This window comes from Sarcophilus harrisii, chromosome 1 (assembly GCF_902635505.1).
Source record: "Sarcophilus harrisii chromosome 1, mSarHar1.11, whole genome shotgun sequence".
In the NCBI taxonomy this organism is placed as follows: domain Eukaryota; kingdom Metazoa; phylum Chordata; class Mammalia; order Dasyuromorphia; family Dasyuridae; genus Sarcophilus; species Sarcophilus harrisii.
In genome coordinates, this window is record NC_045426.1 from 581,072,084 (window position 1) to 581,084,684 (window position 12,601).

A 12,601-nucleotide genomic window follows, 5' to 3' on the forward strand; every position below is an offset into this window, starting at 1 on the left:
ATATGTATCCTGTCCTCCTTTTTTAGCTTTAATTCTTGGAATTTCCAATTAAATTGGAATTCATTGGAATTTAATTCTTCATGCTTTTTAGCTATTTTGTCAAAGCCATCCCCCTCCTGCTCTTTCTCTTTTTTCCTTATTCTAATATTTTTGTAATTCCTTAAAGCTAATTGTATTATGTTGTATATATAGAATGTTTCTTCAGGAATTGAATCAGGACCATTATCATTATAATTTTAAATTAGTTACTCTCCAACTAGTTTTCACTTATCTGGCTCTAATTTTTCTTTCTCAGAGAATCACAGAGATGTGTACTTAGATGTTTCTAAGAGTTCAATGATCTGCTTCCAAGTTACAATCAAACCTTGGTTCTTTATTAGCTTAACTATGCATTCTATATACTTCCCTTGGGGTGGGGAAGGTTCTTTTCTAAGCATTTGTCCCATTTCAGCTGAAACACTAGTTTAACCCTTACCAAAGCTTCCTGCTTGTCTATTTTTGTACTCACCCTATTTCCAGGTCACGGGGACTTGTCCACTAAACTCACATTCTTGTCAGTCGGACTACTGAGTGTAAATTCTTACATCCATGTTCGGGCACTAAAATTTAATGGCCGGGCTAGCTTTCTCAGGGACCTTCAGACAGGCCTTGGTGTCAGTGGAGAAGTGAAGGAGGACAGGCTAACTACCACAAGGGTCTTTGACTTCGAGTCTTTTTGAGTCTAGGTCTTCTGCATCATAGCCTGGGTATAAAAGGTCTGACTTCTGACCTTTTAAATACTCTATTACAATTAAATCCATTCATCATACTGAGTATAAGCAATCATTATATCACTGGGGAACCATTATGTGTTGTAAGATTAAATGAATCATACTGAATTAAAGAACTTAATCAACATGCTAAACTAGATAACCATTGTCTTATCAATTCTCCTGAGTTAACATTTTGGTGTAAGAATTTTTACCTCAAGTATATTTCTCCAGAGGTCTAGCCCCTTCCTACAGAGGGAGAGAGAGGGAAAGAGAAAAAGAGGGGAAGAAAGGAGAGAGAGGGAGAGAGAACAGACATGGCATACTCTTTCTTCTGTTTCTTTCATTGGCAATAGGTGGGAGTAGACAGATGAGATATTGTGCTAAAAGCCCTGAATCTGACTTAGTAAGCTAAAGTTTGAATTCTGGTTCTATTATTTACTAACCATATGACTTTGGGCAAGTAACATAACTTTTTTTTTTTTTTTGAAAAAAATTTCTTTACAACATTATCCCTTGCACTCACTTCTGTTCTGACTTTTTCTCTCCCTCCCTCTACCCCCTCCCCCAGATGGCAAGCAGTCCTATACATGCTAAATGTCACAGTATATCCTAGATACAATATATGTGTGCAGAACTAAACAGTTCTCTTGTTGCACAGGAAGAATTGTATTCAGAAAATAAAAATAACCCGGGAAGAAAAACAAAAATGCAAACAGTTTGCATTCATTTCCCAATGAAGTAACATAACTTTTTTGAGACATAGTTTCCTTACCTAGTAAACACTTAAGAAATACTTACTATACTGACTGAACATGATTACTTGTTGCCATCCTATGTTAATTTATTTTTAACTAACTTTTGGAAGACAGGAATGTACTCCAATGAGGACAGACATATATCAAGTCCTTTTTTTTTTTTTTTTTTAAGTATCTTTTTATTTACAAATTATATGCATGGATAATTTTACAGCATTGACAATTGCCAAACCTTTTGTTCCGATTTTTTCCCCTCCTTCCCCTCATCCCTTCCCCCAGATGGCAGGTTGGCCAATACATGTTAAATATGTTAAAGTATAAATTAAATACAATATAAGTATACATGTCCTAATAGATATTTTGCTGTATAAAAAGAATTGGACTTTGAAATACTGTATTATTAGCCTGTGAAGGAAATCAAAAATGCAGGCAGACAAAAATAGAGGGATTGGGAATTCTATGTAGTAGTTCATAGTCATCTCCCAAAGTTCTTTCGCTGGGTGTAGCTGGTTCAATTCATTACAGCTCTATTGGAACTGATTTGATTCATGTCATTGTTGAAGATGGCCATGTCCATCAGAATTGATCATCATACAGTATCATTGTTGAAGTATATAATGATCTCCTGGTCCTGCTCATTTCACTCAGCATCAGTTCATGTAAGTCTCTCCAGGCCTTTCTGAAATCATCCTGTTGGACATTTCTTACTGAACAATAATATTCCATAACATTCATGTACCACAATTTATTCAGCCATTCTCCAACTGATGGACATCCACTCAGTTTCCAGTTTCTAGCCACTAAAAACAGGGCTGCCACAAACATTTTGGCACATACAGGTCCCTTTCCCTTCTTTAAGATCTCTTTGGGATATAAGCCCAGTAGAAACACTGCTGGGTCAAAGGATATGCACAGTTTGATCACTTTTTGAGCATAGTTCCAAATCACTCTCCAGAATGGCTGGATGTATTCACAACTCCACTAACAATGTATTAGTGTCCCTGTTTTCCCACATCCCCTCCAACATTCTGCATTATCTTTCCCTGTCATTCTAGCCAGTCTGACAGGTGTGTAGTGATATCTCAGAGTTGTCTTAATTTGCATTTCTCCGATTAATAATGACTTGGAGCATCTTTTCATGTGGCTAGAAATAGTTTCAATTTCTTAGTCTGAGAATTGTCTGTTCATATCCTTTGACCATTTATCAATTGAAGAATGGCTTGAACTATTATAAATTAGAGTCAATTCTCTACATATTTTGGAAATGAGTCCTTTATCAGAACCTTTGACTGTAAAAATGTTTTTCCAGTTTATTGCTTCCCTCTAATCTTGTCTGCATTAGTTTTGTTTGTACAAAAACTTTTCAATTTGATATAATCAAAATTTTCTATTTTGTGATTAATAATGATCTCTAGTTCTTCTTTGGTCATAAATTCCTTCCTCTTCCACAGGTCTGAGAGGTAAACTATCCTGTGTTCCTCTAATTTATTTATAATCTCATTCTTCATGCCTAGGTCATGAACCCATTTTGACCTTATCTTTGGTGTACAGTATTAAGTGTGGGTCAATGCCTAGTTTCTGCCATACTAATTTCCAATTTTCCCAGAAATTTTTGTCAAATAGTGAGTTCTTATCCCCAAAACTGGGGTCTTTATCAAGTACCTCTTACATACAAAGTCCATCACAAGAGAGATGCAGAGCTTAAAGGATGTTCTCTACCCTTAACTTGTATTATAATTTATAAATGGGCATGGGATATCAACATAAAAAGCTATAGTATAAGGTATTATGTGATAAACTAAGCATTCACAAAACAGTTTTTCTGTAAGAGTGAAGAAGGGGTCACTACTGAGTTCTCAGGGAATCAGTTAGAGTATACCTCCTAAAGGAGATACCATTTGAAATGCTTTGGGAAATAGGTAGGAATTGGACAGAAGAAATAAGGGATGGAAGATTTTCCAGGCATACAGAGCTGCTTGATAAAGGCACAAAGTTGTGAGAGAATACTTAGAGCAGAGAGTTGTCCACTTTGGCTCTAGGAGAGTGTGAATAGCTAGGAAAGTAGAAAAAAATCTTGGTTTAAGAACAGGATGGACTACACAACCTCTGAGGGTCCTTTCAACTAAAGAAACTGTGAAAATAAAAGGAGAAAAAACCAGGAAATAATCATGGTACCAAATTATAGGTTCCATCAAATGCTAGGAGAAGAGTTTAGATTTTTTTTCAGTGAGCAGTGAAAAACCAGTAAAGAATGTTAAGAACAAGACTTATCTCTAGGAAACTGTTTTATAAAGGAACTACATATATAAAATTTGAGGACAGACTTAATTACTAAAGTCTAGGTATGAAAGATAAGGAACTTGAAGATCATACTGGAGTCTTGGTCAGTTCTGGCCCTTGCCATATATATTTATTGAATTGAATGATATGCTGCTGTTGCAGATTCTTATAAGATCTTTGGCTACATTGATAGATGTATAGCATATAGGTAACAGTAGTTCTGTTAAGCAAGACAGCTTTAATAATCTGGATCTGTGTGATGACTGCATTAGCACCCTGGATACTTTAGAATCAGCTGGAGTCAGGATAAGCAAAAGTCCTTGATCTTTATTCTTTGTGGATGTGAGAGGAAAGGCCACACGAATCCAGCCAAGAGTCACTCTGGCTTTCTTACTCCCCCTCCAATCCCTCCTCCCAATCTCTTTATACACCAACAGATCGAGCCCGCACAGAATGGTGGGGTGGGCCATTTTCCAAGCAAATTCTAATAGAGTATTATCCAATAAGTAATTAGCCTCAAGTACTCGGTTATCCAAGTGCATCTGCTCAGAGATTCAGTCCTTTACAGATGTGTGGGTCAGAAATATTTTTTTGACAGTGATATGAAGAATGAGAAATTCTGTGCAGGTGGTGATGAATGTTTAACCTAGGATAGGGGACAGAAGAAACAGAGCAGCATAGTAGCTTACAATCTTTTGTGGTGTAGAAATCAACAGAATTTAGTAACTACTATATATGAGAGGGAAAAAAAAGGAAGTTGAAGATAATCTTTATTGCAATCAAACATATATGTATATATACATATATATATGTATGTATGTATATATATATATGTATGTATGTATATATATATATGTATGTATGTATGTATATATATATATATATAATTGTAAACGGCTGAAACTCTGAATAGGTGCACTGGAATCAGACAACCAAGCACTTAAGGCTAATTACCTATTGGACAATACTCTATTAGCATATGCTTGGAAAATGGCCCTTCCCACTATTCTGTGCTGGCTCGATCTTTTGGTGTATACAGATAATTGTAGGAGGGACTTGGGGTGGAGGAAGACAAGCCAGAGTCACTTTGGAGGAGAACGAGGAGAAGGGAGGTCAGGAGGCAGAGAACTTGTGGCGGCTTTGTCCATCTCCTTTACTTCTCCTCCTAAAGACCAAGGACTTTTGCTGTTCCTGACTCTGGCTGATCCTGAGGTCAACAGGGAACTAACCCGGACTTCACATAATATAATATATATAACACAATATATGTATAACCCAAGATAAATAGTGTTGCTACAAACAGAAGTGTAAATAGAGCCAGAAGTCACAAGAGATTTGTAGAGAAACATAACTAACTTAATTTGGGGGCACAGTCAATTTGAGGTGTCAGTATAATACCCAAGTAGAACTACATTCAGAAAGATTCATCTTCCTGAGTTCAAATCTGGATCAGACACTTACTAGCTGTGTGTACTGGGCAAGTTAACACTCTGCCATAGTTTCTCATCTATAAAATGAGATGGAGAAGGAAATGGTGAACCCTTCCAGTATCTCTAGCAAGAAAATCCCAATTGGGATCATAAGAAGGCAGGCATGATTGAAAAATGATTTAATGATAGAAAAGATTTTATTACTAATGAATCCCCTTATATATAGTTGAAAATAAAGGTCTGTAACTCAAAAGAGAGAGGTCAGGATTGAAGATACATATTTGGGTGTCATCTGTATAGAAATGATAGCTGGAACCATAAAAAATGAATGAGACTTCCAAGCAAAAGTATATAGAGAGAAGAGGGCAGAATACAAATCCTTAATTACATTTCATAAAGGAATTATTTATATAAAATGTGGGGAAAGACTTATTAAACATATAAAAGATAAGGACCCTAGTAATTTTATTGGACCTTTGAAAGACAATATTCCTTAATAAGTATTTATTGAATCGAGTGATGCAGTGCCATCATGATAGAATCTAACATGATCTTCTAATACATTAATAAGATTGTGACATGCAAGAAAAAGTTTCTATTCAGTAAAATAACTTTAGTGATTTTTCTCATCTCTTTATATTTTACAGCGGACATCAATTTGGATATATCAAAGCCTTTGAAGGCAAACCTGAGTTTTGTCAAACTAGATCAAATAAACCATTTTCTGAAGAAGATCACAAATACTAATGTCTCTGAGGGCACCACAGAGACTTCAGCTCTGTCAGACACCGTACTGAACAAGGATGAGTTGTTAGCCAAATGTTCCCATGGAAAGCTGCCTGTTCCTGTAGTACAAGCTGATGGAATACAAAAGGTTCCAGTTCAAGAAAACATGTGGAGAGCTGTTTCCTGCTTTCAGAAAATGTCTGTCCATACAGCTCAGATAGTGGTTTCCATGGAAACTGTACCCCATCCTAAGAAGCCATGCCTGTTAGCATCTTTATCAAGCCTCAATGGAACCCTGAATGTCAAGGCAGGACAGAGGACACCTGGTGAGTCAGTTATATGTATTCATATCAGAGTCAGATGTGTATGTGTGTGTATGTGTGTGGTCTTTCAACCATTAAAGTTGCATAATTTTGAAGATAATCTTATTTTAAAATTTAAGAGTATTACTGTGGCCAATTTTTTCTTTGGGTCTTAAATATCTAAAAGATAAGTTGGCAGTAAATTACTTTAGACCCTTGGGCCTTAACATTGCTTACTGGACCTTTCAAGATCCGTGTCTTAAAAGAAAATCATAAAAGTATTTCTGAAAACTTTATTTTGAGTTATATAATTTTGGATTTTTTCCTTCTGCCTTTTTAGGTGTATCATAATATTCATTTCATTGCATTGGAATAATGGTTTTAGATAAGAATTGTAGTGATGATAGGTATACTAGAAAAGAAATAGGACAGAGATGTTTAACAGATTTTTTTTTTCTTTGAAGGTTTATTAATGATTTAGGGTTGTAGGTGAGTTTTTTTTGTTTGTTTTTTTTTTACTTCACAGTCCTTTCCAAATATGCTCCCCTATTCCCACCTAGTGAATCTTCACTTGTAACAAAGAAAGCTGTTTAGCAGAACAAGTCAATATAAACACCAAGTCTGACATCTTATGGAGTAGCCATTATCCCTGATCTTCTCCATGGAAAGGAAGAAAATGCTTTTTTTAACTCTTAGTCATGAAGAAGACTGGTTGTTACAGTTAAACATATTTTGACTTAATTTTTATATTTTTTTGTTTATATATTTTATTCATGCATATATTCTATTTATTCTCACTTTATACATGTATATCTCCTTGTGTTTCTCTGAATTCCTCATCATCATTTTTATAATGCAATGATATTCCATTAAATTCATCTTTCTCAATTCATTAAGCAACTCTCTACCAATGGCCCTGCACTTAAGTCTCCAATCTTTTACTTCCACAAAAAATTTCAGCTATCATTTATTTAATCAGGTTCATGTTTCCTTGATCCTTTAAAATAGCTGTTGCATTTCATTTGACAGAGTGAGGCCATAACCTAATAGCAGGAGAAATTGAAATGCTATAAAATAAATTTGTTTGGAATATAAGGTGAGAAATTATCTCTCATTAAAGAGGTTAGTCTTCTTCCCCTCCTACCAGGACTGAGCTTTTATGTGGTTTTTTTCAGTCAGTGAAGGGAAGGCAAAGGGTGCAAGGGGAGAGAAGGGTGAGAGGCAAGACCAGGTGGGAAATACAGTTTTCAATCACCAAAACTTTGCTACTGTAAAAGTTTAGGGCAAAATGCCAAGAAATTCACTCTGAAATCAAAACAGTAAATGGGAAGCACTTTTTTCCATATTATTTGCATAAAAGAATTTGGAAACAAAACTTTATATTTTTTGTAACTTTAGATCAGTTGCTTAACAAATTAATTAAGTGGCATATTAACACTAACTGGAAGTTAAGTTACATCTAGCCAGTTGGCACAGCACTCTAAGAGATAACTAAAATGGCCTGTGATTGAGAAATATGAATTCTGAGCCAAGAAAGGTGATTTATTTCCCTCTCATCAGAAATATTTGTGACCAAGCCAGCTAAACATAGTGCACTTTTTTATTGTTTTAAAAGTTAGAAATGAAAAATGTAAGGTTCATGGAACATGAAAGACTATAAAATGCTGGAGGCTAAAATTCCTGATTTATCCATAAATAAATTGGAATACAGACAGGAACACTGGGCCCATTCCCACGCTTTTCTAGTTGTATCTTAATCATAGTCAGAATAGCCCAGAAATCCAACAATGTTAAGAGGAGTTTAAGGATTATATTCAGAGATCTAGGTGCCTTTTTTTCTTCTTCCCTTCAGTCCCACCCACTTTGTTAATCTTACATTTTATCAGCCTTCAGTGGTATGTGTCAGCAGAGAAGTTGAAAATAAAGCTAAGCTCATTCCTTCCTGGTATTGTATAAAACAAGAGATTCATTCTTTTATCTTCAGATTTTCTTCTTATACTAGAAAAAAAAGACATAATTTCCTTTAAGAACTCTCAAAATCTATTCTTTTCTACTTATGTTTCTTAAACCAAACTTAAAGCTGCAGATATGGAAAATAAGTCCTTCTGAATAAACTTTACACACCATTTTATACTAGATATGCCCAACATTTAAAAATAAAGTGTTATAACATACCAATTCATCCCAATAGGAATGTCATTTATTATGAAGAACATTCCTGTTGAGACACTAAAGAGCATCAGATTTGTATTTTACGTTTATTCTTTTGATATGATATGAAATACTTGGGCTTTTTGAAAAGAAGAGGGAAAAAAAAAACGAGGAAAAAATTAACTCTTCACTAGCAGAGTGAAGACATAATTACTACTTAAAACTGAATTCTGGAAAATCATAATTGACAGAATGTTCACTAGCTAATTGCATTATTTTTTAAAAATTAAACTGGATTTTTAAGCATTAATAATAGAATTTTAATATAGAGCCCTTTATACTATGGAGTATTTTATAACATAATATTTTGTACTCTTAATAAAAACTGATTTAATTGAAAAAATTATTAAATATACCAAAAGAGTAAATTTGGCAAAATGTTTAAGAGGAAAAAAAAATACAGTAGCTTTATTAGAAAGAGAATTTTTTAAGGACTTGGAATATTTTTTAAACATGGTTCTCAATATTTGTTCTCCAAAGCTTTTATAGCTATACCTCTGAGCTCAACTGAGTTAATGTCAGATTTTTTTATAGTTTCAATCTAATACACAAATACTTGACTGTGTCTTTGATTTTACAGTCATATAACTGTTGTGACCATCTGCAGCAGCTGTGCTTTCCGAATTATTTGCTGAACCAAATTGAGCACAGTGACAAAAGTAGTCATCTCAGATGTACTGTTAAAAACAGAAAAAGAAAAAGGAGTATTACTTTGGTACAGTATGGCCATGTGTTGTACAGATGTTATTGTATAGAATGACTTAAGATAAAATAATTGTAGAAAATTTTCATTAAAACCTCAACAATTTGCACTTGTTTACGTGAATCTGCATAACTCCCCAATGATACAACACACTTGGGGTTTCTTTGGTTCTCACTCGATTTCTCTTTGATCCTTTTTGATGTGCTGACTTTAATAAACACAGTCAAAAACACTGTGCAAAAACATCATGGAAAAAACTACAAAGGAACAATTATAGCAGCAGAAACTACTCTAATCCCTTACTTACGCAAGCTATTTTTAGGGAAATATGTTTTTTTACACATTTTATGTGACAATGTTATATAAACAGTGTAAAAGGCCCTTTTCCAGATGAGTTTTAATTTAGAAGCTGAAATGGATTTGTAATGCAAGAGGAATCTTGTGTGCTAAATATTATTTAGAAAAACACAATTGAGAATGTGTTGTAAGCATGTTTCCTCACTTGTGAGAGTTACAACAAAATCTTCTGACCTTATCTAATGACTTTATTTTTCATCTTTTAAATTAGCATCAGCTTTAGGGAGTAAGGGAGCTAAAAAGGTGTTGGGGGGAATAAAAGTATAGAAGAAAAAAAGAGCCATTTTTTCTCCAAAAGATATTTTCTGGAAGAATGATCTTAAAGTCTTCTATTTTAATTTATTCCTTTTTTTTAACTGAAACTTTAAAAAATGGTGTACTGCATGTTCAGTTGAATTTTTTTTACCCTTTTGAGCAAAATGAAATGGAAAAATTGATTTTACGGCTAAATATTTTCTGCTTAAAAAAAAAAAAACTTTACCATTGTTAGCCTGCATATTACGTTGTTCTACAACCCTAAGTATGAGCATTTCAAGGGACATGATTTCTTTCTTTTTTGGGGGGGGGGGGGAGGGAGGATTTAACTCTCCAGGTTGTAGTGCAGCAATGACTTCTAATAACCTGACTCTCATTTCTGCTAGAATACTTATAGCCTCCTCTGTGCCTTTGGTGTAGTGGCCCTAGAGGTCTGGTTTTACTTGATGTAATGATCATATTTTAAAAGTCGACTTACAGTACTGCAGAAATGCCTGTGATCATGTTATCAGTAATAAAACTTTTCAGTCTAGTTTTTAGAAAACATTTACCATCATTTTCTAAACTATGCTAAGCAAAGAAATTAACATTTCACTCTCTGATAAAACAACCTGTTTTATCAGATGATATTTTTGAAGATTAAAGAAAAAGCAAACAACTTTACATTCTGTTCTTATTTCAAGAAGACCCTGTTTAAAGAATCACTACAAATCCCAATTTACAAATTGTGGCTTGATAATGGTGAGTGGCAAATTCTGCTGCCAGAGAAGGGAGTGAAGCTAAAGCTTAGTTCCCCTTGTCCTAGGAAATTATTTTGATAAGACAGTAATTCTTAGCTTTATAGAAATAGGTACAAGATTTAGACCAAGGCTGTTTGCTGTTTCAAATGAATATTTGAGGTTGGTGATTGTTCCATAGATAAGAATAAAGACAAGAAAGATAAGTAAGCCATTTGGCATGAAAGGTTTGGGGCAAAGCCTGAATATGCCCATCTGGGGCTGAATTCAAATCAGAGTAGAGAAAAGTTGGAACAGTCCACTGTGTGCCTGTGCAGAAGGAGCCTTTCATCCAAGCACAAAGTAGTAAGTTGAGTTCTTCATAGTCAAAGAGCTGTGGTTTAAATGACTTTCACTACCCTATTCTGTTGTCCAGATGTACTTATCTTTGCATGTAAACAAACAGAAAAAGAAAAAAAATTTAACCACATCATTTCTCCATTGCAGAAAAAACAATTCTTATCATTATAACTGAATGCAGGACCAATAAAATGTAAAAGATTTAAATTCCTTTTCTATATTGAAAAATAAAATCCGGCCATTAATTGGTACAAGATAGAGACCAAACGTCTCATTCCAGAGTTAACTGGACCTCTTGAGAAAACTCTGCTAAGGCGTTGTCATAGCCTTTGGATGCTGCAGAGATGCGAGTTAGCCTGAAGGGAAATAAAACATTAAATTAGATATGACTACCTAAAATAATATGTAGCAGTAACAAGCCATTTACTGCACCCAGAAGACTTCTGTTACTTTTAGAAAGAAATATCAACTCTTTCCAACACTTGAACAATAGGAAATGAATTCTTTGTCAGTAAAAGCCAGAGGACAAACTTCACATTTAAACGGCCACTGAGGATTGAAGTGGAAGTACAGCTTGTAGACAGCTATACAAATCACTAACAAACCTTAATGAATATTGGGTGTGGGCATCAGGGTCCTGTCAGTTTTGACGCTATGTCCCAAGTAGCTTAAACCCAACACTCAAGAAAAGGTGGAGACCTCATCAGGTCTGTAACATCTGGGATTTTATTTGTCATCTTGGCATACCCTGCAAGCGCAAAAGAAAGAGTAAAAAGGGATTATCTTGACAATGAAATGAGTTACTGAATCTTGTGATAATGAAAAGCAGAAGAATTCTAATGCCTTTCTATAGTCCCTGAGGTGGAGGTGCGTTTATAGTTTTGCAGAAGTAAAATGTAGGAGGGAAGAACAGATGGCCTAGAGTCCATGAAACAAGACACCACCTAATCCCAGGACTGAGTACCACTATTAATCCTGGTCAGATTCCCTACTGTTACTTTATAACAGGGTTCAGAGTTGCTACTGATGAACTGGAATGTCTATTTTCCCCCTTAAATTACATATTACCTATGCTTTGCTGATAGAAGAAAGGAAACATGTTCATATTCTATGGGGCTGGCTTCTAAAAGTTTGCTTAAGAACTCAAAGTTTCTCAAAAAGAAAATGAAATGAAGAGAGATGATCCTAGAAATTGTTCAAAGTAAGTCTCCATCATCACTTTCGTAATGTATATACATATTTAGTTGAGAGAGAGATGTTGTAATGATAATTCCATGACTGTATAAATTCTACATACATATAAACATATATACATACATGCATCTCTGAAAATATTGACATCATTGTTATATTTTCTGGCTTAATGACTATTATATGAAATCATGACAGAATCATGGATAATAATTGATATTAATGATATTGCCCTAGGCCAGGGGTCCTCAAACTACAGCACACAGGCCAGATGCGGCAGCTGAGGATGTTTATCCCCCTCACCCAGGGCTGTGAAATTTCTTTATTTAAAGGCCCACAAAACAAAGTTTTTGTTTTTACTGTAGTCCGACCCTCCAACAGTCTGAGGGACAGTGAACTGGCCCCTATTTAAAAAGTTTGAGGACCCCTGATCTAGACTGTCCATGTTATATAAAAAAACATTGTCCTGTTGCTAAATGCTTAATTGTTCTAATTCTGATGTGCTTTGAAGATGAGCTATTGCTCTCCTCAGTTTTTTGCATCTTTTGTGAATGATACCCATA

The 12,601-nt window shown here is 34.7% G+C and overlaps 1 protein-coding gene across 7 annotated transcripts in view; it reads left to right on the top strand.

The window, feature by feature from the left end:
• Positions 1-12,601, top strand: part of VPS13B (vacuolar protein sorting 13 homolog B) — a 950,112-nt gene that overhangs the window by 737,380 nt on the left and 200,131 nt on the right. For all 7 annotated transcript variants that reach the window (XM_031954131.1, XM_031954187.1, XM_031954247.1 and 4 more), the window contains one exon: positions 5,865-6,269. In XM_031954131.1, coding sequence (XP_031809991.1) covers positions 5,865-6,269 — 405 coding nt within the window. The remainder of the gene's footprint in view (positions 1-5,864; positions 6,270-12,601) is intronic.